This window comes from Theropithecus gelada, chromosome 3 (genome assembly GCF_003255815.1).
Source record: "Theropithecus gelada isolate Dixy chromosome 3, Tgel_1.0, whole genome shotgun sequence".
Lineage (NCBI taxonomy): Eukaryota > Metazoa > Chordata > Mammalia > Primates > Cercopithecidae > Theropithecus > Theropithecus gelada.
The window spans coordinates 64,847,239-64,868,717 of NC_037670.1; the positions used below are offsets into that span (position 1 = coordinate 64,847,239).

Below are 21,479 nucleotides of genomic sequence, written 5' to 3' on the forward strand. Positions count from 1 at the left end.
AGAGTAAAATTTCCTATGTCTGGGGCAAGGGGCAAGCATTTTTATTTTTAGCGATCTTCACAGATTTAATCCATTCTCAAATTTGAGAGTTACTGCTCTTATGCAAAACTTCTCTCCCGTCATGTTCCAACACACCCCACAGATAACAGAGTATACCTTTAAACTGGACACACTGTTCATAACCATACATAAAAATCTGCATTTCAATACATGTGCTGAAATAGGACAGCAGAAAATAGTCTGACAAATTTAGTTCCAAAGACCGCTTCTCCCTCCCAGGAGTCTTTGAAACTAACAGAATCTATAGTATTGATTTCCTGTTTAAACTCTAGGCAACTAGCTAAGACAATTTTTCAAAAACAAATACCTTATTTTTGGAGCATCTATTACAAATCGTGTTATTATTGAAGGAAAATCTTCTTACTACAATCTGTATTTCCTTTCAAAATCCATTGATTCATACATTCTATTAAGCAACTTGAAACTTGAGTCATACATTCTATTAAAGAAATATTTATTGAACAGCTCACATGAAAGATTGTGTCAATATCTAAATCAGGCTCATAAATTTTAAAGAATGTATATCCTATAATTAGATTTTGATTATCTTCAGATGATAATTAAATCAAGACCTAGAAGTTGAATTCTGATAACTTACCTGGATATGGAAGCTGTTGGAGACTTGAGTAGATTATTCAAAAATTGAAAATAATTATCACTGATGATTTTCCAATCCATGTTTTCTTCAAAACAAGGAGATTCCTCAGGAAAAGCTAAATAAAAAGACATTTCCTACATTAATTATAAACTGGTTATAAGAGACAAATCTAAAAAAGTAAAAAATGCTAGAGTAGTTCACCTAATGTGATTGAAAATGTTTAAAAAAAAGAAAAAAAAAGGACAATTAGCAATCTTTCTAATTTGACTTGTGCTTCCAGACAAGATGAAGTACCAATCACTGGCCATTGAGCAATGTAAGACACTGATCCAGGAAAGGCAGTAGATGACAGGGTGAGACTTATGATTATGCCAGCTTGCTGCTTTAAGACAGAGTGCAGGCCATGGCACAAGAAGGAGAACTGAGCCAGAGTCCAGTGGACATGCTGATTTGGGAAAAAGCTTAGACTCTGAATAACAGCTAGAAACCACAGGATGGAGTGCCAGAGAAGACTGCACAAGGCAATGAAATTGGCAGTGTGCTTCTCTCGACTATTCAGATGAGTAATAATCAACACATGCATTTGAGGAAACTACCTGAGACCATGGAAAAAATACCCAAAAGAATTAAAGGTGGCCAGGTGCGCTGGCTCATACCTGTAATCCCAGCACTTTGGGAGGCTGAGGCAGATGGATCACCTGAGGTCAAGAGTTCAAGACTAGTCTGGCCAACATAGTGAAATCCCATCTCTACTAAAAATACCAAAAAATTAGCCGGGTGTGCTGGTGGACGCCTGTGATCCTAGCTACTTGGGAGGCTGAGACAGGAGAATTGTTTGAACCTAGGAGGCGGAGATTGCAGTGAGCCGAGATCACGCCACTGCACTCCAGCCTGGGTGACAGAGTGAGACTGTCTCAAAAAAATAAATAAATAAATAATAATAAATGATTTTTTTAAAAAAAGAAAAGGATTAAAGGTAACAGTTTCTGGTGGTCAGGACCAGGAATATACTTTGTTTCTATCAGCCAGATTGAAATAATCCATAATTCATTAGTCATTGCGTACAGTACAAAAAAAAGGGTCTTGCTTCAGGAGTGGGAAGTATTTAAAATCAGACTGAGCACTTTGCCAGTCCTGCCTAACAAATCTTAAAAACAAGATCCTAAAGAATCAAATTATTTCAAGCAATTTGTTTCAAGATTATTTATAGGCATGCAAGAATAATTAGCACAAAACAACGTTAAAATTTGTAATATTTGGAATTCAATAAAAAACTACCAGGCATGTAAAGAAGCAGAAAAATATGACCCATAATAAAGAGAAAAATCAATCAATCAAAAATGACAGCAATTATAGAACTAGCAGAAAGGAACATTAATCACATAAAATGTTTATGTTATTTAGTTCATACTATTAGGTTGATGCAAAAGTGTATGGCAAATCTATTTAAAAGCAATTACTTTTACGCCAACCTAATGTATAATTTACATGCTCAAAAAAACTCACAATTTGTAAGACTGGATAAAACAAGATCCAATTGTATGCTACATGCAAGAAATGCACTTGAAATATAAGGACATAAACAAGTCACAAGTAAAAGGATGGAAAAGGCATACCACCCTAACACTAATCAAAAGAAAGCTATCAAAGTAGGTTTCAGATGATAACATAATTATCATCTCATGATGATGAAAGTATCAATCAAGAACATATAACAATTCTAAATGTTTGCGAACATTACAACAGAGCTTCACAACACATGAAACAAAAACTAATAGAAATCTAAGAAGAAATGGAAAAATGTACAATTATAGTCAAGACATTTCAAAGCTGCTCAAGACAAAATATCAGTAAGGATGCAGAAGATTTGTACAATACTAGCAAGCAACTTGATGTAATTGCTGTTTATTAAAAAACTGCCACCCAACAACAACATAATACATATTCTTCTCCAGTGCATATAGAGCATTTATAAAGGTAGATCATTTTCCAGACCATAAAGCAAGTCCCAATAAACTTAGCAGGATTAAAGTCCTACAAAGAATGTTCACTGGTTAAAATGAAATTAAATTGGATATCAATAACAGAAATATTTCTTGAAAATCCCAAATATTTGAAAAATAACAACACTTCTAAATAACTCAGAGACGAAAAAAGAAATCAAAAGGAAACACAGAAAGTACTTTGAACTGAATGAAAATGAAAGTACAACATGCCAGTATTTGTGGGATGCCTCTAAAAAAAGTATTTAGGGGCAAATGTATACCACTAAACACCTATATTAGAAAACAAAATGGTCTCAAATTGATGACCTCATCTCCCATGCAAAGCAATTAGAAGAGTCAGTTAAACCAAAACTAAGTAGAAAAAAGAAAGAAGAGTGGAAATCAAGGAAGTAAAAATAAAAACATTCAAGAAAAATGAATGAAATCAAAGGCTGGTTGTTTGAGAAGATCAATAATAAGACTGATATGCCTCTAGGCAGAGTGATCAAGAAAAAACGGCACTAGTTATCAATATCGTCTATGAGAAACGTGCCGTTACCACCTTTAATTTGATTCTAAACAAATTGAGAGAATAATAATAGAATACAGATTTTTTAAAAAAAAAACCCTTATGATACTAAATTGAACAACTTGAACAGCCCTAACCTATATTAAAAATTGAATTTGTAACTAAATATTTTCTAATAAAGAATCCTAAAAGCCTAGATGGCTTCATTAGTGAATTCTACCAAACATTTAAGTGAGAAATAATACCCATCCAACACAAACTCTTCCGGAAAATTGAGAATAAGAGACTACTTCTGAACTAATTCTATGAGGTTATGATTACCTATCAATATAAGACAAAGACAAATTAAGAAAAGACTACTAAAGACCACTATCCCTCAGAAAAACTGATTCAAAATGTAAACAAAATTTTAACAAATTAAATCCAATAATAGAAAAAAGGTAATTATTTTTATCAAGTAGAGTTTATCTCAGTTATGCAAGGTTAATTTAACATTTAAAAAATCAATGCAATTTACTATATGATTAGAATTTTTTAAAAAACTAAATTCAAAAAAATTTTTTTAAATCATCTCAATAGATGCAGAAAAACATTTGACAAATCTGACATCTATTCCTGATTAAAAACTCTTGCCAAATTAGGAATAAAAGAAAACTTCCCTAACCTAATAAAAAGTATCTATGAAAACCTATAGCCAACATTATACTCAATTGCCAAAGATTAAATGCTCCTCTTCCAGGATCAAGGAAAAGACAAAGAGGTTACCTTTCATCATTTCTATTCCATATTATACTAGAAGTGATAGCCAGTGTAGTAAGAATAAATAAAAGACATACAAAAACAATTAAACCATGTTTATTCACAGATAACATGATTTATAGACAATCTGATGAAATCTATAAAAATACTAAAAAGTAAATTTAGCATGTTTGCAGGATACAAGATGAATATACAAAAATTAAATGCATATTTGTATATACATTTATATGAGCAACAAATTACTGAAGACTGAAATTCTTAAGAATCAAACAATTTATAAAAGCACTACAAGTATTAAAATCTTAGGAATAAATCTGAAAAAAAGACGTGAAAGACTTTTAGAATGAAAACTACAAGGATTTGTTAAGGAAAAACAAAGAAGACAAAATAAATGGAGAGAGATATACCATGAGCTAGAACACTGAAAATAATTAAAAAGCTAATTCTCCCTTAATTCATCTATAAATTCAATTCAATCCTGGTTAAAATTCCAGCATAATTTTGAGAAACTGACAAGCAGATTCTAAAATTCATATGGAAAGGCAAATTGACCTAGAACAACTAAAAACAATTTTTTTAAAAAAAAGAACAAAATTAAAGGTCTAATACTACTTGAATTTAAGCTTTACTATAAAGCTATGATAACCAAGGTAGTTAATTTTGGTATAAATATAGACAAATAGATCACCGGGATAAAATAGAGAGTTCCGAAAAAGACCCACATATTCATACAACTACTTTTTGACAAAAATACCAATGTAATTCAATGGAAAAAGAGTAGCCTGCATAAGAAATTTTGCTGAAGCAATTAGGTCCCCTTATGCAAAAGTAATCATAATAAACTTCAGTATATGTCTACACCACATACAAAAATTAACACAAAATGAATTATAGACCTAAATTTAGGACATAAATCTATTAAACTTATAGAAAAAATACATAAGCAAAAATCTTTGCAACCTTGTGAGTTAGCAAAGGCTTCTTAGCTACAACACCAAAAGCAGGATCTATTAAGAAACAAAACGAAAAAAAAACAAAATATCATCAAAATTAAAATTCTGCTCCTGGATTACTTTGTTAAGAAGAACGAAAAGACAGTCCAGAGGCTGGGAGAAAATATTTGCAAAGCGTATGTCTGATAAAGAGTTTGTATCCTGTATACACAGGAAAATTATAAACTGAATAATAAACAAATAATCCAGTTTAAAAAGTAGGAAAGATTTGAATATAAAATTTATGGACAAAGATACAGATGGTATATAGGTCCATGAAAAGATAGGTGTTCAAAATTATTACTCATATAAACAAAACACACCTATTAGAATGATTAAAATGTAAAAGACTGATCATACCAAGTGTTGGTAAGAAAGTGGAGGTATTTTAACTCTCATGAACTGCCAATGGGAGTGTAAAAGAGTACAGCAACTTTAAAAAACAGTTTGTGAGTTTTGCAAAAGGCTAAGCATACAACTCCCACATAATCAAACCATTTCAATCTCAAGGAAAAGAAAGTATATTTCCAAACGAGACTTGTACATGAATGTTCACAGCAGCTTTACTTGTAAAGTCAGAAAGAGTCAGCAACCCAATTGTGAATTGTGTGAATGGATCGACAAACTGTGATACATCCATATGATGGAATAGTACTCAGTGATAAAAGGGATTAACACACTACAACATGAATGAATCTCAAACTAATTAATGCGAATTAATTATGCTAAGTAAAATAAGTTAGACAAAAAAGTACATACTGCATATTTCCATTTATAAAAATCTCTAGAAAATAAAAATTCAAATGCAGTGAGAGAAAGCAGAGCAATGGTAGCCTGGTGACCGGGCAGGAAGCCGGAATTGACAATAGAGAGGAAGCTTTTGGGAGTGATAAGACATTCACTGTCTTAATTGTAACGACAGTTTTATGGATATATGTATATGTCAACACTGATGTGATTACTACACATTGCATGCCTGTATGAAAATATTTCATGTTACTCATAAATATACATGCCTACTATGTAGGCATAATAATTAAAAAATTTAAAAAGCCCAACAGTATCAAATAATTTTTTAAACAAAGTACATAAATAAATAAAATCTTCCATATCAAATTCCCTGGCCATTAGTTGTAATGCCTCAAAATTGACACTCATTTTGGTGAGGAAGAAAAGGGTACTAATATTAATTGCATATGCCTACAATACTGTGCTAAGCATTTTACAAACATCATTTGATTTACTCTTCATAAGAACTCAGTAAAGAAAACTATGTAAAGTTTTATTTTACCACGGATAAAAGTAATTAAGAATCTGTGTCAGATGCAATATTTGCTACCAAGTCCATCTGCTTCCAAAACCCATGTCAAAACACCAAACAGTTCATGTTTTATCTGCATCATAAAATTGCACTCCATAAATTTAAGTAACCATAAGATATCACATTGACTAGAATAAATGATGTCTTTGTTATACCACATTCTTATCATATACAGTTGTTTTGTTTTGTTCTAACAGGAAAAGGAGGAAATAAAGAACGTATAACCTAATGATAAATGCGTAACAACAGCCAGTGCTTCTCAAACTTTCCTGTGCTTACAAGTCATCTAGGCATCTTCTTAAAATGCATACTCTGATTCAGTAGGTCTGAGATGGGGCCACAATTCTACATATCTAACAAGATCCAGATGATGTTGACACTGTTGTCCAGGTATCACACTTTGAGTAGCAATCATGTAAGCAAATCAGGTGTGCATGATACACGCAACACAAGCAAAAGAGAACACATAGTCTCTTGATTTACTTTGGTTAGTGTTCATCTCACCTTACCCACGTCTCTATATCATGATGAAAAATTCTGATACATTCATTTACTCAAAGCTATAATATTTCAAAGTTCAACATGGAAAGATTTGTATGCCTGACGTCTCTGAGGAGACTATATCAAGCAAGTATTTGAACACTCTTCTTTCAGTTGCTACCTGTCAAATTCCACTCATTCCACAAGTTCTGGTTCAAACAACTCAAATTGTTATCTGCTCTGTACACCAGACCTCTATGCTGACATACACCTCTAAATGTGTCTATATTTCTACCAACTTTGACTTTCTTAGGACTCTCCTATCAAGCTGTGGAATATCCAACGAAAAGAGGAGCCAAAACACCACTGAAATGAGAGTAGATAATATAAAAATATATAACCATGTAGATAAAATGAATAGAAAAGGAAACAACAGCAGTTGAGAAAGAGTTAGAAGGAAGAAAGCAAATGGACAAGGAGTATATAGCATAGAAGAGAAGGAAAAGTTTAAGCTTAAACTTCAAGAAGAAGAAATCAAAAGAAAGTAAAGTTAATTTCCTTCACAGAATCCCCCAAAGTCTCATGACTTAGAGGTATAAGCATCTGACTATACGCAGGAGAGGTGGAACTAAAAATATGCAGATGGGTTTAGATAAAATTATGAGAAGAATAAATTCTAACATATTCTCTCCATCCCAGCCAGGCATCTACTCCTCTCCTATGTCAGTAGAAAGCTAGGGATTGACTAGTCTGAAGAAATAAAACCAGACTGACACAGAGCTTCCAGTAATAGACACAATTGATGGTATGGATGTCACAACATTACTGGAAATAGTGGGGATTAATTTAACCCGTTATTTTTGAACAGTGATATTTTCATCACCTCACGTTTTGTTTGTTTCCCATAATGCTGGCAGTCAGTTCTATTCCTTTCCATCTGTGTGTTGTTAGCAGGTATTTGAAGAATTCTATTTTGTAAGCTTTGGAGAAATTGAACTACCTAAAAGAAAAGATGTGCAACTACGCCAATAACTGAGAATCATCTCATGGGAGGTTGGCTTACTTCCTGATTATCCTAGAATGATGTCTTCCACTTTACAAGCCATCCCCTTTTACATGGCACTTTCCATCACCATTCTAGTGCCTTATTCTTAAATATGAATGAACAGTCTAGAATCATTACAAACTGAGGAAAGATTGCACATAAAAGATCACACAAATGAAAAAAAGAAAAACCCAGAAGAAGTTAGGAATTCATACAGGGGGTTCAACTGATGGCTAACAGGAGTTCTGAAAAGAAAAAAACAAGGCAGGGTTTGAAATTACCAAAGAAATAATGCAAAAACATTTTCCAAAATGTTTATTTTTAAGTATCATACTAACTTAAGTCTTCATACAATTTCAGAATATTTGGACTAAAAAAGAATTCTAAAGTTTACCAGTGAGAAGGAAAAGGGGGTGGGGTAGCTACATTAAAAAAAAATTAGAAATTTTATCTACAGATCTTATCAACAAGAACCTATAAACTAAAATAAAGTTCTTCCCAAACTTTTTGAAGACATGACATATGATAAATAAAAATATTTGTCAGGCATACTGGAGTAAATAGACAGGGTTGCTCACAGCTAAAAGCTATCAGCTCAGCCTAAAAATTTCAGACTGAGAGAGTCAATATACTGGCATATTGGCTTCAATATAACATGGTACATGAGGCAAACTAATTTCAAATTTATGTTTTTATGCCCAACTAAATTACCAATCAAAATTGAGAGGGAAAAAAAAAGACATTTTAAGACATACAAACTCTAAAAATCACTTACCTACAAAGTGTTCTCTGAAAAAGTTTCTGGAAGATATGCTTCTCTAAAACAAGAGTGTAAACCAAGAAAGATAAAACATAGAATCCAGAAAACAAGCTCCAACACAGAAAAGCAGAGTAGGGACTTTTCAGGGATATAGGTAAAAGAATCACCAGACAGTAACCCCCGGCTCTAGGGGACCACAAAACTACAATTGGAGCATGAAGACCATAGAGCATTAAGCCAACAGGAAAAACAGAAGAAGTTGTTTATACAGTTATAGGTCATCTAACTTTTTTTACCATGTTAATATTGTACAGATTTGGCAAGTGTAGGTTAAATTGGTGATTAATGCATAGAAAACTGTCAAATGAAAATAATGAGCCAATTATTAACTCAAGAAAAATAGAACAGTGTGCAAGAAAGAATATGTGATCCTGGTTCCCCACAAAATTAAGAAACGAACACTATTATCATTGACGTAGCACTCTAAGCCTGCAGCATTGAATTAACAAAAATGTGATAAAACTACATTGGTAAGATGTTAAAGGGGAAATATGTAAGGAAATGAGGAGCATGTAAGAGAAGCAGTCCTCACTTTACACAGTGGAAAGTCAAAAATAATAGCTCATATAAAATGTCAAGGATTAGTTGAGGAGGCATATTAGTTAGAAATAAAAAGGTAAAAGTACTGAACTGAATGAGTCTGCCTCTTAAAAATTAGGGTTGGAGAGGGAGGGACAGAGGATTCCTGTTTTTCATTTTGTCTTACATTTGACATCAGTGTCTATGTACTAATTTGATACAAATTAAAAACAAATTTAAAAACATAAATATGTATTTAACCTTTGAAGGCTAATTTGGACCCTTGTAACTCTCACCCATTAGTTGTGGTGCTTCTCCCTATAGAAACATAAAACAAGATTTATCTTTAAAGCACCTGGTACAAATTGTATGGCCCATGACACACCAAAGAATGTATACTTTAATGTTGATCCTATATTAAATACTTATGCAACAGCAAAATAAACTATTAACCAAGTAAACAGGCAACCTACAGAATGGGGAAAAATATTTTAAAACTATGCATCCAACAAAGGCCTAATATCCAGAATCAATAAGGAACTTAATCCAGTGAGGAGAAAACAACCCCATTTGAAAGTGGGCAAAAGACATGAACAGACACTTCCAAAAAGGGGACATGCAAGTGGCCAAAAAAAAATATTTAAAAATCCTCAACATCACTAATCATCAGAGAAATGCAAGTCAAAACTTCAGTGAGATATCATCTCATAGCAGTCAGAATGGGTATTATTAAAAAGTAAAGAAACAACAGATGCTGGCAAGGCTGCAGTGAAAAGGCAATGCTTATACACTGCTGGAGGAATGTAAATTAGTTTTGCCATAGTTTAAAACAGTTTGGAAATTTCTCAAATAATTTAAAACAGAACTGTCATCAACTACAAATAAAGACCCTGCACAAAGCCTCTTTCCTCTAAAAATATCCAGAAAAGAAGCCAACTGACTGTATTCAAATTACACCACAGTTAAAGAAACATCAGCTGACACAGATGAGAAAGAACCATAGCAAAAACTCTGGCAACTCAAAAAGTCAGATTGTCTTCTTTCCTCTACATGACTGCACTAGTTCCGCAGCAAGTGTTCTTAACCAGGCTGACATGGCTGAAATGACAGACTTCAGAAATATGGATAGGAACAAAGATCATTGAGATAGAGGAGAAAGTTGAAACTGAATCCAAGAAATCTAAGGAATGTAAGAAAATGATACAGGAGCCTAAAAATGAAATGGCCATTACAAGAAAGAATAGAACTGATCTCATAGAGCTGAAAAACACACTATAAGAATTTTATAATACAACTGCAAGTATTCACAGCAGAATAGACCAAGTTGAGGAAAGAATAACAGGGCTCTCACACACAAAGGAGAAATAAGTCCCTTTTGAGACAAGCAAATGCTAAAGGAATTCAATACCACAAGACCTGCCTCACAAGAAATACTTAAGGGAGTGCTAAATATGGAAATGAAAGACAGTTACTGGGCACCACAAAAACAAACTTAAGTATATAGATTATTAACACTATAAAGCAACCACACAATCAAGTCTGCATAGTAACCAACTAACAACATGATGTCAGAATCATATCTGCACATATCAATATTAACTTTGTATGTAAACAGGCTAAAACTATGCATGCTGCAATTAGAAGACACAGAGTGGAAGCTGGATAAAGAAGTAAGACTCAACTGTATGTGTCTTCAAGAGACCCATCTCACATGCAATGACACCCGTAGGCTCAAAGAAAAGGAATGGAGAAAAATCTGCCAAGCAAACGGAAAACGGAAAAAAGCAGGGCTTGCTATTCTAACTTTAGACAAAACAAACTTTAAACCAACAATAATTTTAAAAGACCAAGAAGGACATTACATAATGGTAAGGGGTTTAATCCAACAAGAAGACCTAGCTTTCCTACATATATACGCATCCAACACAGGAGCATCCAGATTCATAAAATGAGTTCATAGAGACCTACAATGAAATTTACATAACCACACAATAATAGAAGGAGAATTCAACACCCCATTGACAATATTAGATCAAGACAGAAAACTAACAAAGATATTTGGGACTTGAACTTGACTCTTGACAAAATGGGCCTAACAGACTTCTACAGAACTCTCTACCACAAAACAACAGAAAACACATTCTTCTCACGTGCACATGGTGCATATTCTAAAATCAACCACATTATTGGCCATAAAACAATCCTCAGCAAATTTAAAAAATCACACCAAACACACTATCAGACCACAGCACAGTAAAAATAGAAACTAATACCAAGAAAATTGCTCAAAACTATAACATTGCATGGAAATCACACAATCTGCTTCTGCATGACTTACAGGTAACAATAAAATTAAGGCAGAAATCATGAAATTCTTAGAAAACTAATGAGAACAAAGATACAGAAAAGAATCTCTGGGACATAGGTAAAGCAGTGTGAAGAGGGAAGTTTATAGCACTAAACACCCACATTGAAAATTTAGAAAGATACAAAATTCATAACCTAACATCACATCTAAAGGAACAAGGAAAAAAAAACAGCAAACCAACCCCAAAGCTAGCAGAAAACAAGAAATAACCAGAATCAGAGCTAAACTGAAGAAAATTAAGACACACACACACACACACACACACACAGACACACAGACACAAAACGTACAAAAGATCAACGGGTGCACAGCTTGGTTTCTTGAAAGAATAAATAAGATTGATAGACTGTGAGCTAGGCTAATAAAGAAAAAAAGAGAGAAGATCTCAATAAACAATCAGAAATGAAAAAGGGGACATTACCACTGACCCCAAAGAATTTTTTTTAAAAGCCTCAAAGACTATTACAAACACCTCTATGCAAACAAACTACATAAACTAAAAGAAATGAATGAATTCCTGGAAACATACAACTGCCAAGATCAAACCAGGAAGAAACTGGATCCCTGAACAGACCAATATGAGTTCTGAAATTGAATCAGTAATTTAAAAGACTACCAAAAAGGTCAGGCATGGTAGTTCACACCTATAATCCCTGCACTTTGGGAGGCCAAGGTAGAAGGATTGCTTGGGTACAGGAGTTCAAGACCGGCTTGAGCAGCATAGCAGGACCCTGTCTCTACAAAAAATTTTTTAAAAAGCTGGGCATGGTAGCACATGCATGTAGTTCCAGGTACTAGGGAGGTTGAGGCAGGAGGGTTGCTTGACCCTAGGAGGTCGAGGGTTCAGTGAACCTGAATTGCATCACTTCACTCCAGCCTAGGCAACAGAGTGAGATCCTGTCTCAAAAATAAATAAATGAATAAACTCACAGGTGAATGCCACCAAATGTATAAAGAAGAGCTCATACCATCCCTACTGAAACTATTCTAAAAATTGCAGAGGAGAGGCTCCTCCCTAACTCATTCTATGAGGGTAGCATCATCCTGATACAAAACCCTGGTAAAGGCACAACAACCACAACAAAAACTTCAGGCCAATATGCTTGATGAACATAGATGCAAAAATCCTCAACAATATACTATCAAACCAAATTAGCAGCACATCAGAAAGCTAATCCACTACAATCAAGTAGGCTTTATCCCAGGGTTGAAAATTTGGTCCAACATATACAAATCAGTAAATGTGATTTATCACATAAACAGAACTAAAAACAAAAATCACATGATCATCTCAATAGATGCAGAAAAGTCTATTGATAAAATTCAACATACCTTCATTTTAAAAACCCTTAACAAACCAGGCATTGAAGCAACATACCCCAAAGTAATAACAGCCATCGAAGAAAAACACACAGCCAAAATCATATCAAGTGGGAAAGAGCTAGAAGAATTTCCCTTTAGAACTGTAACAGGACAAAGATGCCTACTCTCACCACTCCTATTCACCATCATACTGAAAGTCCTAGCCAGAGCAATTAGGCAAGAGAAAGAAATGAAAGGCAGCCAAACAAGAAAAGAGGAAGTCTCCAAACAGGAATAGTTTTATCCTTGTTTGCAAGATGATACAATCCTATACCTAGAGAACCCCATAGTCTGCCCCAAAGCCCCTAGATCTGATAAGCAACTTCAGCAAAATTTCAGAATACAAAATCAAGGTATAAACCAACAACATCCAAGATGAAAGCCAAATCCAGAACACAATCACATTCACAATAGCCACAAAAAGAATAAAATACCTAGGAATACAGCTAGCCAGGAAGGTGAAAGATCTCCTCAATGAGAATTAAAAAACACTGCTCAAAAAAATCACAGGTGATACAAACAAATGGAACAACATCCCATGTTCATGGATAAGAAGAATCAATATTATTAAGATTGCCATATTGCCCAAAGCAATTCACAGATTCGGTGTTATTTTTATCAAACTACCAACGACATTCTTTACATAATTTGAAAAAAAGGTATTTTGAAATTCATATGGAATCAAAAAAGTGCCCAAATATCCAAGGCAATCCCAAGCAAAAGAGCAATGCTGTAGGGATTACATTACCCACCTCTAAACGATACTACATGGCTACAGGAACCAAAACAACATGGTACTGGTAAAGCAATAAAAATAAAAAATAAAACACATATACCAGTGGAACAGAATAGCGAGCCCAGAGCCCAGAAATAAGACCATACACCTAAAACCATCTATCTGTGACAAAGTTGACAAAAACTAGCAATATGGAAAGGATTCCTTAATCAATAAATGGTGCTGGAATAACTGGCTAGCCATGTGCAGAAGATTGAAGCTGGATCCCTTTCTCACCTCATATAAAAAAATCAACGCAAGATGGATTAAAGATTTAAACGTTAAACCTAAAACTATCAATATCCTGGAAGATAACCTAGGCAATATCATTCCACACATGGGAACAGCAAGATGAAGATATCAGAGTTATTGCAATAAGAACAAAAAAAATTGACAAACAGGACCCAGTTAAAGTAAAGAGTTTCTGCACAGCAAAACAAACAATCAAGAGAGTAAACAGACATCCTACAGAATGGGAGAAAATATTTGCAAACTATGCATCCAACAAAGGTCTAATATCCAGAATCTATAAAGAATTTAAACAAATCAGCAAACAAAAAATAAACAACCCCATTAAAAAGTGGGGAAAAGACATGAACAGACACTTTTTAGAAGAAGACATGCGCATGGCCAATAAGCATATGAAAAAATACTCAACTGCATTAGAGAAATGCAAATCAAAACCACTATGAGATACCATCTCACTGCAGTCAGAATGGCTATCATTAAAAAGTCAAAAAGTAACAGATGCTGGTGAGGTTGTAGAGAAACCGTAACACTTATACACTGTTGGAGGGAAAGTAAATTAGTTTAACATTGTGGAAAACAGTGTGGCCATTTCTTAAAGAACTGAAAACAGAATTATCATATGACCCAGCAGTCCCATTATTGTGTATATACCCAAAGGAATGTGTACCATTCTACCATAAAGACACACACACGTGTATGCTCATCACAGTACTATTCGCAACAGCAAAGTCATGGAATCCACCTAGGTGTCCATCGAGAGTTGATTGGATAAAGAAAAGGTAGTATATATACCCCCAAGAAACACTACACAGCCATAAAAAAGAATGAGATCATGTCCTTTGCAGAACATGGGTGTAACTGGGGGCCACTATTCTCAGCAAATTAATTCAGGAACAGAAAACCAAATACCACATGTTCTCATTTATAAGTGGGAGCTAAACATGGTGTACATATGAATATAAAAGTGCCAACAATAGAAATTGGGAGCTAAAGATTAGGGAAAGAGGAGTGGGTAAGTGTTGAAAAACTAGCTATTGGGTATTATGCTCACTACCTGGGTGATGGGATCATCACATACTGTCTTAAGTATTAATTCCTTTAATATTATGAAACTTATTTATAGATGAGGAAACTGAAGGGATTTGCCACCAAATCACATGGCTAATCTGTTGCAAAGCCAAGATTAGAAACTAATTAGTCTGATTCCAGCATTCAAGCTCTTTACCACAACACTATTCATGCTGAGAAAGCTTCTCAAGGCTGAACTACTGAGTCACAGGCACAGCTTTTCTCACTCAGAGGTTAGTGACATGACAGCTTTGAATTCTAAATTGAAAAAAACATTTCTGTATGTAGCAGACTAGACGGTTGTAGTCCAACTCTTCCACTAAAAACATCCAGAAAAGTGAGAACAATATTTGTAATGGTTTTTAAGGCATCAGAGAGCTACTGAGGCACTGGGAATTTGTGTGCTAACATTACAGAAGAGAGAAGACAGGAGAGATGAAGTCCAACATTTGAAGCTACTTTTCCACTGTGGGCAATTGTTTCCAAAACAAAAATGAGGGAAGAGAGGCTGAGAAAATAATAACTTTCAAAAGTCTCACAAGACTAGGAAAGAAACTGAAATTCACAGACAGCTAAGGAAATATTGCCTTTGATAAACACCACAACTTTAGGTTGGTACCCTCAGAGGGCTACACCCCAGTAGTACAAGAAGACAAGAAACAATCGAGCTCTCACAAAGTTTCATAGCATGCTCAAAAATAGTTTAATCCCTGACTGAATTAAAGCAATATGCCTCCACTCTCACTGCCTATCAGAAACAAAACTAAAGCACCTCTGCAAGAAAAAAAAAAAAAAAAAATCATGCAGAGTATGACACTATCTCCACATGTAAAGTCTGAAATGCATTTAATAAAAAGATGTATGTAGAGTGCTTTGGGTGTGCAAGGCAGGAGAATCTCTTAAGGCCAGGAGTTCAAGATTAGCCTGGGCAATACAGCAAGACCCTATCTCAAAAATTAAAAGTAAAAAATTAGCTGCAAATGGTGGTATATGCCTGTTGTCATAGCTACTTGGGAGACTGAGACAAAAGGATCACTTGAGTCTCATAATTCGAGGCTACAGTGAGCTATGGTTGTACCACTGCATTCCACCCTGGGCAGTAGAGTGAGACTCTACCTCTTAAAAGAAAAAAAGTTGTATAAAAAACAGTAAGAATTGGGGAAAAAATAGGAAAAGCATACAACAGAAACCAACACCCAGAAAATAAAGTTATTGAAGTTATCAGGCACAAAATATTTAGTAAAACCTATAAAATAAAATGAAACTTCTAGAACATATATTAACTGAAATTAAGAATTAAAGGAGTAAGCTTAATTAAACACATTCTGCAGAGAGAATTTCTCAACTAGAAAATAAATCAGAGAAAACCACCCAGACTGAGGCACAGAGACTGAAGAAAAAGGAGGAACAATACAGAATAAAGAAGAAACATTTGGGAAACACACACAAACACACACAGACACACACACACGCACACATAAGTAGAGTCCTGATAAGAAAAAAAAAAAGAAATTGAGGTAAAAGAAATATATAAAGACATAGTAATATGAAATTGTTCAAAGACGATATAAATATATAAGTCCATACATCTTAAGTCCTCAAGATGGATAAATATGAAGAAATATTCCAAGTGCTGTAGCTCATGCCTGTAATCCCAGCACTTTGGGAGGCTGAGGCAGGTGGATCACTTGAGCTGAGGAGTTTGGGACCAGCCTGGGCAACATGGCAAAACCCCATTTCTATAAGAAATACAAATTAGCCAGGTGCTGTGGCATGCACCTGTAGTCCCAGCTACTCAGGAGGCAAAGTCAGGAGAATCACTTGAGCCTGGAAGCAGAGGTTGCAGTGAGATGAGATTGCACCATTGCACTAGAAATCAGTTAAGAAGATGCGAAAACCAAGTAAATCCCTAATAATCCAAGAAAATGTCACACTCATTGTGAAATTTTGTGACATTTTTCTCACTCACTCTTCATCCCCTTCATGGCACAATATGCCACTGTCAGGAAGATGTGTATCAATTCCAAGTTCCTTCCTCAGTATACGAGGGATAAAATGGAACTTGCTGGCAATATTTGGCTTGCCTAGGGGCTGCCAAAGTGACTGGTTTCTATCTTGCCTGATGTAGAGCACAGATGAGAAAAGTGGCATAGTTTGGATGCCAGGTTGGAGGCCACTGAAAGCACAGTCAGTCACTGTGGCATGCTAGAGCTGCAGGGAGTCAGCAGACCTGTAGGTGGCTAGGAGTGATCAATGATGGACATAGGAATATAATAAACATCCAAGGCTTTTGAGATGAACCAAGAGACTGAATAAATTAATATATTTTAAAGCATATACTATGTATGCAGGGAAGTGGAATAAAAATACACATTTAGGTTTAGGGAATACACATCCTTAGAAAAGACTTAAAAGGACCCTGAATCTTTAAAACAGTTTGGGCAATGAAGGTCTTCCCCTGTACAAAATCATTCTACAAAAGCTGGGGAAAGTGGAAGTTTTTTTCAAGTGTCCAAATCTCAGCAGAAGATAACAAGACATACCAAAATAAAACAGAGTAACAGGAATGATTCAGAGGAACAAGATAAATCTCTAGAGACTGTCCGCTAAAGAAATGCAGGCCTCTGACTTACTTGATAAATAAATTGAAACAACTACCTTAAATATGGCCAATGAACTCAAAGAAAACACAGAGAAAAACAACTAAACTAAATCTAGAAAAAGGTTTATAAACAAAGTGGAATATTAGCAAAGAGATAGAGATTACAGTCATATACCACATAATGAAGTTTGCTCCCATAAGATTATAATACTATATTTTTACCTTACCTTTTTATGTTATATATGTTTAAATATACAAATACTTACTATCATGTTACAATTGCCTACAGTATTCAGTAGAATAACCTGTATATGTTTGTGGCCTAGGAACAATAGGCTAACCATATAGTCCAGGTATGGAGTAGGTTATACCATCTAGGTTTGTGTAAACATACTCTATGATGTTTGAACAATGGCAAAATTGCCTAACAATGCATTTCTCAGAATGCACCCACATTATTAAGTGATGCATGTCTGTATTTACAAAGAGCCCAAAAGAAAATATGGAACTAAAAAATTGAATAACTGAATTTAGAAATTCAAGCAAAAGAAAGAATCAGCAAACTTAAAGGTGGGTCATATGAAACAACCAAATAAGAGGAGCAAAGAAAAAGAAAATGAACACAGCCCAAAGAATTTATGAGACACCATCAAGCCAACCAACATACACAGGCAGAAGAGGAGAAAAAGAGAAAGGGGCAGAGAGTGCATTTAAAGAATTAATGGCAGAAAACACTCCACATCTGAAAAATAAATGGATATACAAATGTAAGAAGTTGAAAAACTTCAAGTAGCATAAACCCAAAGAGACCCATAAGAAGGCACATTATAATGAAACTATCGAAAGTCAAAGACAAAGGGGGAATCTTAAAAGCAGCAAAAGAAAAACGACTTACAACATACAATGGAGCTTTTGTAAGATTACCAACTGACTTATCTTACATGCCAGAAGGCAGTTGAATGACATATTTAAAGCGCTGAAAGAACAACAACAACAACAACAACAAAAACCTGTCAACTGAGAACACCATATTTAACAAATTATTCTTCAAAAGTGGAAGTAAAATTAACACTTTTTCATATGAATGAAAATGGACAGAGTTCCTTAACACTAAACTTTTCCTACAAGAAATGCTAAAGGAAGTCTTCCAAGTCAAAACAAAAAAATGTTAGGCAGTAATGTAAAGTCATTCAATTATATAAAGTTTTCTAGTAAAGATCAATACATGAACAAATATACAAACCTATTATTGTAATTTTGGTTTATATCTTCATAACTTTTATAAAGCATAAAAATATATATCTAAATACAGACAAAGGGCAATGAGAAGGGAATCAAATCATAAGTCAATTAAACACACACTAAAAAGGAAGTAATGCAGGAAATGTGGGATAAGAAAGCTGTAAGACAGTCTAAAAACAAATGTCAAAATGGTAAAAGTAAGTCTTTCCCTATCAATAATTACTTTAAATGTAAATGGATTAAGTTCCCCTATCAAAAGACACAAATTAGTATAATGGATGAAAATATAGGATCCAACTTCATGCTGTCTTCAAGAGAAGCACTTTGGATCTAAGGACACAAATAAGTCAACAGAGAAAGAGTGAGAAAAGATATTTCATGAAAATAGTAACCAAAAGAGAATAAGACATCCATACCAATATGAGACAAACAGACTTCAAGTCAAAAACTGGTACAAAACACAAAGAAGGACATTATATAATTATAAAAGAATCAATTCACCAAAACAGATAAAATAATTATTAATATCTATGCACCAAACATCAGAGCTCCTAAATGAAGCAAACATTGACAGAATTGAAGAGAAAGATAACAGTTCTACTATAACAGTAGGAGACTTCAATACCCCACTATTAGTAATAGATAGAGCAACCAGACAAAACATCAGTAAGAAGAAAAAGGAAACAGAGAAATTGAACAACATTACAGAAAAATTAGACCTAACAAACATGTACAAAATGTTCCACTCAACAGCAGCATAATACATATTTTTCTCAAGTCTACATAGAACATTCTCCAAAGATAAACTACATGTTAAGCTACAAAACAAGTCTTAATATATCTTAAAAGATTTAAATAATACAAAGTGTGTTTTCTTATTACAATGTAATGAAACTAGAAATTAGTAGTAGAAACAAAACTGAAAAATGTAGGGAAATTCAATAATACACTCCAACAAATAGGCCAAAACAGAAATCACAAGGGAAATTAAAAAATATTGTGAGATAATTGAAAATAAAATACAACACACCAAAAGTTAGTGAGACATAAGTGAAACAGCACTAAGAGGAACATATAAAGCTGTGAATGTTTACATTTAAAGAAAAGATCACAAATTATTAACTGAACTTCATGCCTTAAGGATGTAAAACCCAAAGCCAGCCGAAGGAAGGAACTACTAATTATTAAAATAGAGATAAATGAAATATAAATGAGAGAATCAACAAAACCAAAAGTTGATTATTTTAAAAGATCAACAATATTGACAAATTATTATCCAGATTGACAAAGAAAACTATGAGAAGACTCCAATAACTACAATCAGACACAAAAATGGGCATTATAACTGGTTTTATATAAATAAAAAGGATTACTGGAGAATACTATGAACAACTGCATATCAAAAGTTAGATAACCTAGAGGAAGTGAGTAAAATCCTAGAGTGACCGATCTACCAAGATCGATTTACGATAAAACAAAAACAGAAAATCAGAACAGACTAATAACTAGGAAGGAGCTTGAGTTAGCAATAAAAAATCTCCCAACCATCAAAATCCCAGAACCCCAACAGCTTCACTGGTAAATTCTACCAAATATTTAAAGAAAAATTAACATGAATCCTCCTCAAACTCTTCCAGAAGAAAAGAAAACACTTTCAAATGTTATGAGGTCAGCTTTACCCTGAGACCAAAACCAGACAAAGATAGCACAAGAAAGGAAAAGTATAGACCAATATCCTTGATAAACACTGATGCAAAAACCTCAACAAAGTGCTAGCAAATGGAATTCAATAGCGAATGTTTATAGCAGCATAATTCGCAATTGCAAAAATATAGAGCCAATCCAAATGCCCATCAACCAACAAGTGGATAAAGAAATTGTGGTATACATATATACCATGGAATACTATTCAGCCATAAAAAGGAACAAAATAATGGCATTCGCAGTGACCTGGATGGAATTGGAGACCATTATTCTCAGTGCAGTAACTCAAAAATGGAAAACCCCAAACATTGTATGTTTTCACTCATAAGTGGGACCTAAGCTATGAGGATGCAAAGGCATAAGAATGACACAATGGACTTTGGGGACTCAGGGGAAAAGGGTTGCGGGTGAGGGATAAAAGACTACAAATTGGGTACAGTGTCTACTGCTCAGGTGATGGTGCACCCAAATCTCAGAAATCACCACTAAAGAACTTTTTCATGTAACCAAATACCACTTGTTCCCCCAAAACCTATGAAAATAAAAAATAAACACAAACACAAAATAAAACAAAAACAGAACTAAATAGCAAAAAAAGAATTAATTAAAGGATTATACATCATGAACAAGTAGCATTTATTCTTATAATACAAAGATGGCTCAACACAAAAAAATAAATCAATGCAATATACCACACTAACAGAATGAAGGAAAGAAAACACATAATCATCTCAATTGATGCAGATAAAAAGTTTGACAAAATTTAACACCCTTTCATAACACTTAACAAACTAGGAATAGAACACTACCTCAACATAATAAAACCATAATGAAAAGCCCGCAGCAAACATCATACTCAATGGTAAAAGACAAAGTGTTTCCACTTCGAGCTGAAACAAGGCAAGGGTGCCACTTTTGCCACTTGTATTCAACATAGTACTGAAAGGTCTAGCCACAGCAATTAGGAGAAAGAAAGGGAAAAAAGGGAAGGGAAGGGAGGG

General features: G+C 34.2%; 1 protein-coding gene across 1 annotated transcript in view; it reads right to left on the reverse strand.

Moving 5' to 3' along the window:
- The window catches only part of ABCA13 (ATP binding cassette subfamily A member 13), a 505,863-nt gene that overhangs the window by 409,159 nt on the left and 75,225 nt on the right, over positions 1-21,479 (reverse strand). The window contains exon 16 of the mRNA XM_025379476.1: positions 659-773. Coding sequence (XP_025235261.1) covers positions 659-773 — 115 coding nt within the window. The remainder of the gene's footprint in view (positions 1-658; positions 774-21,479) is intronic.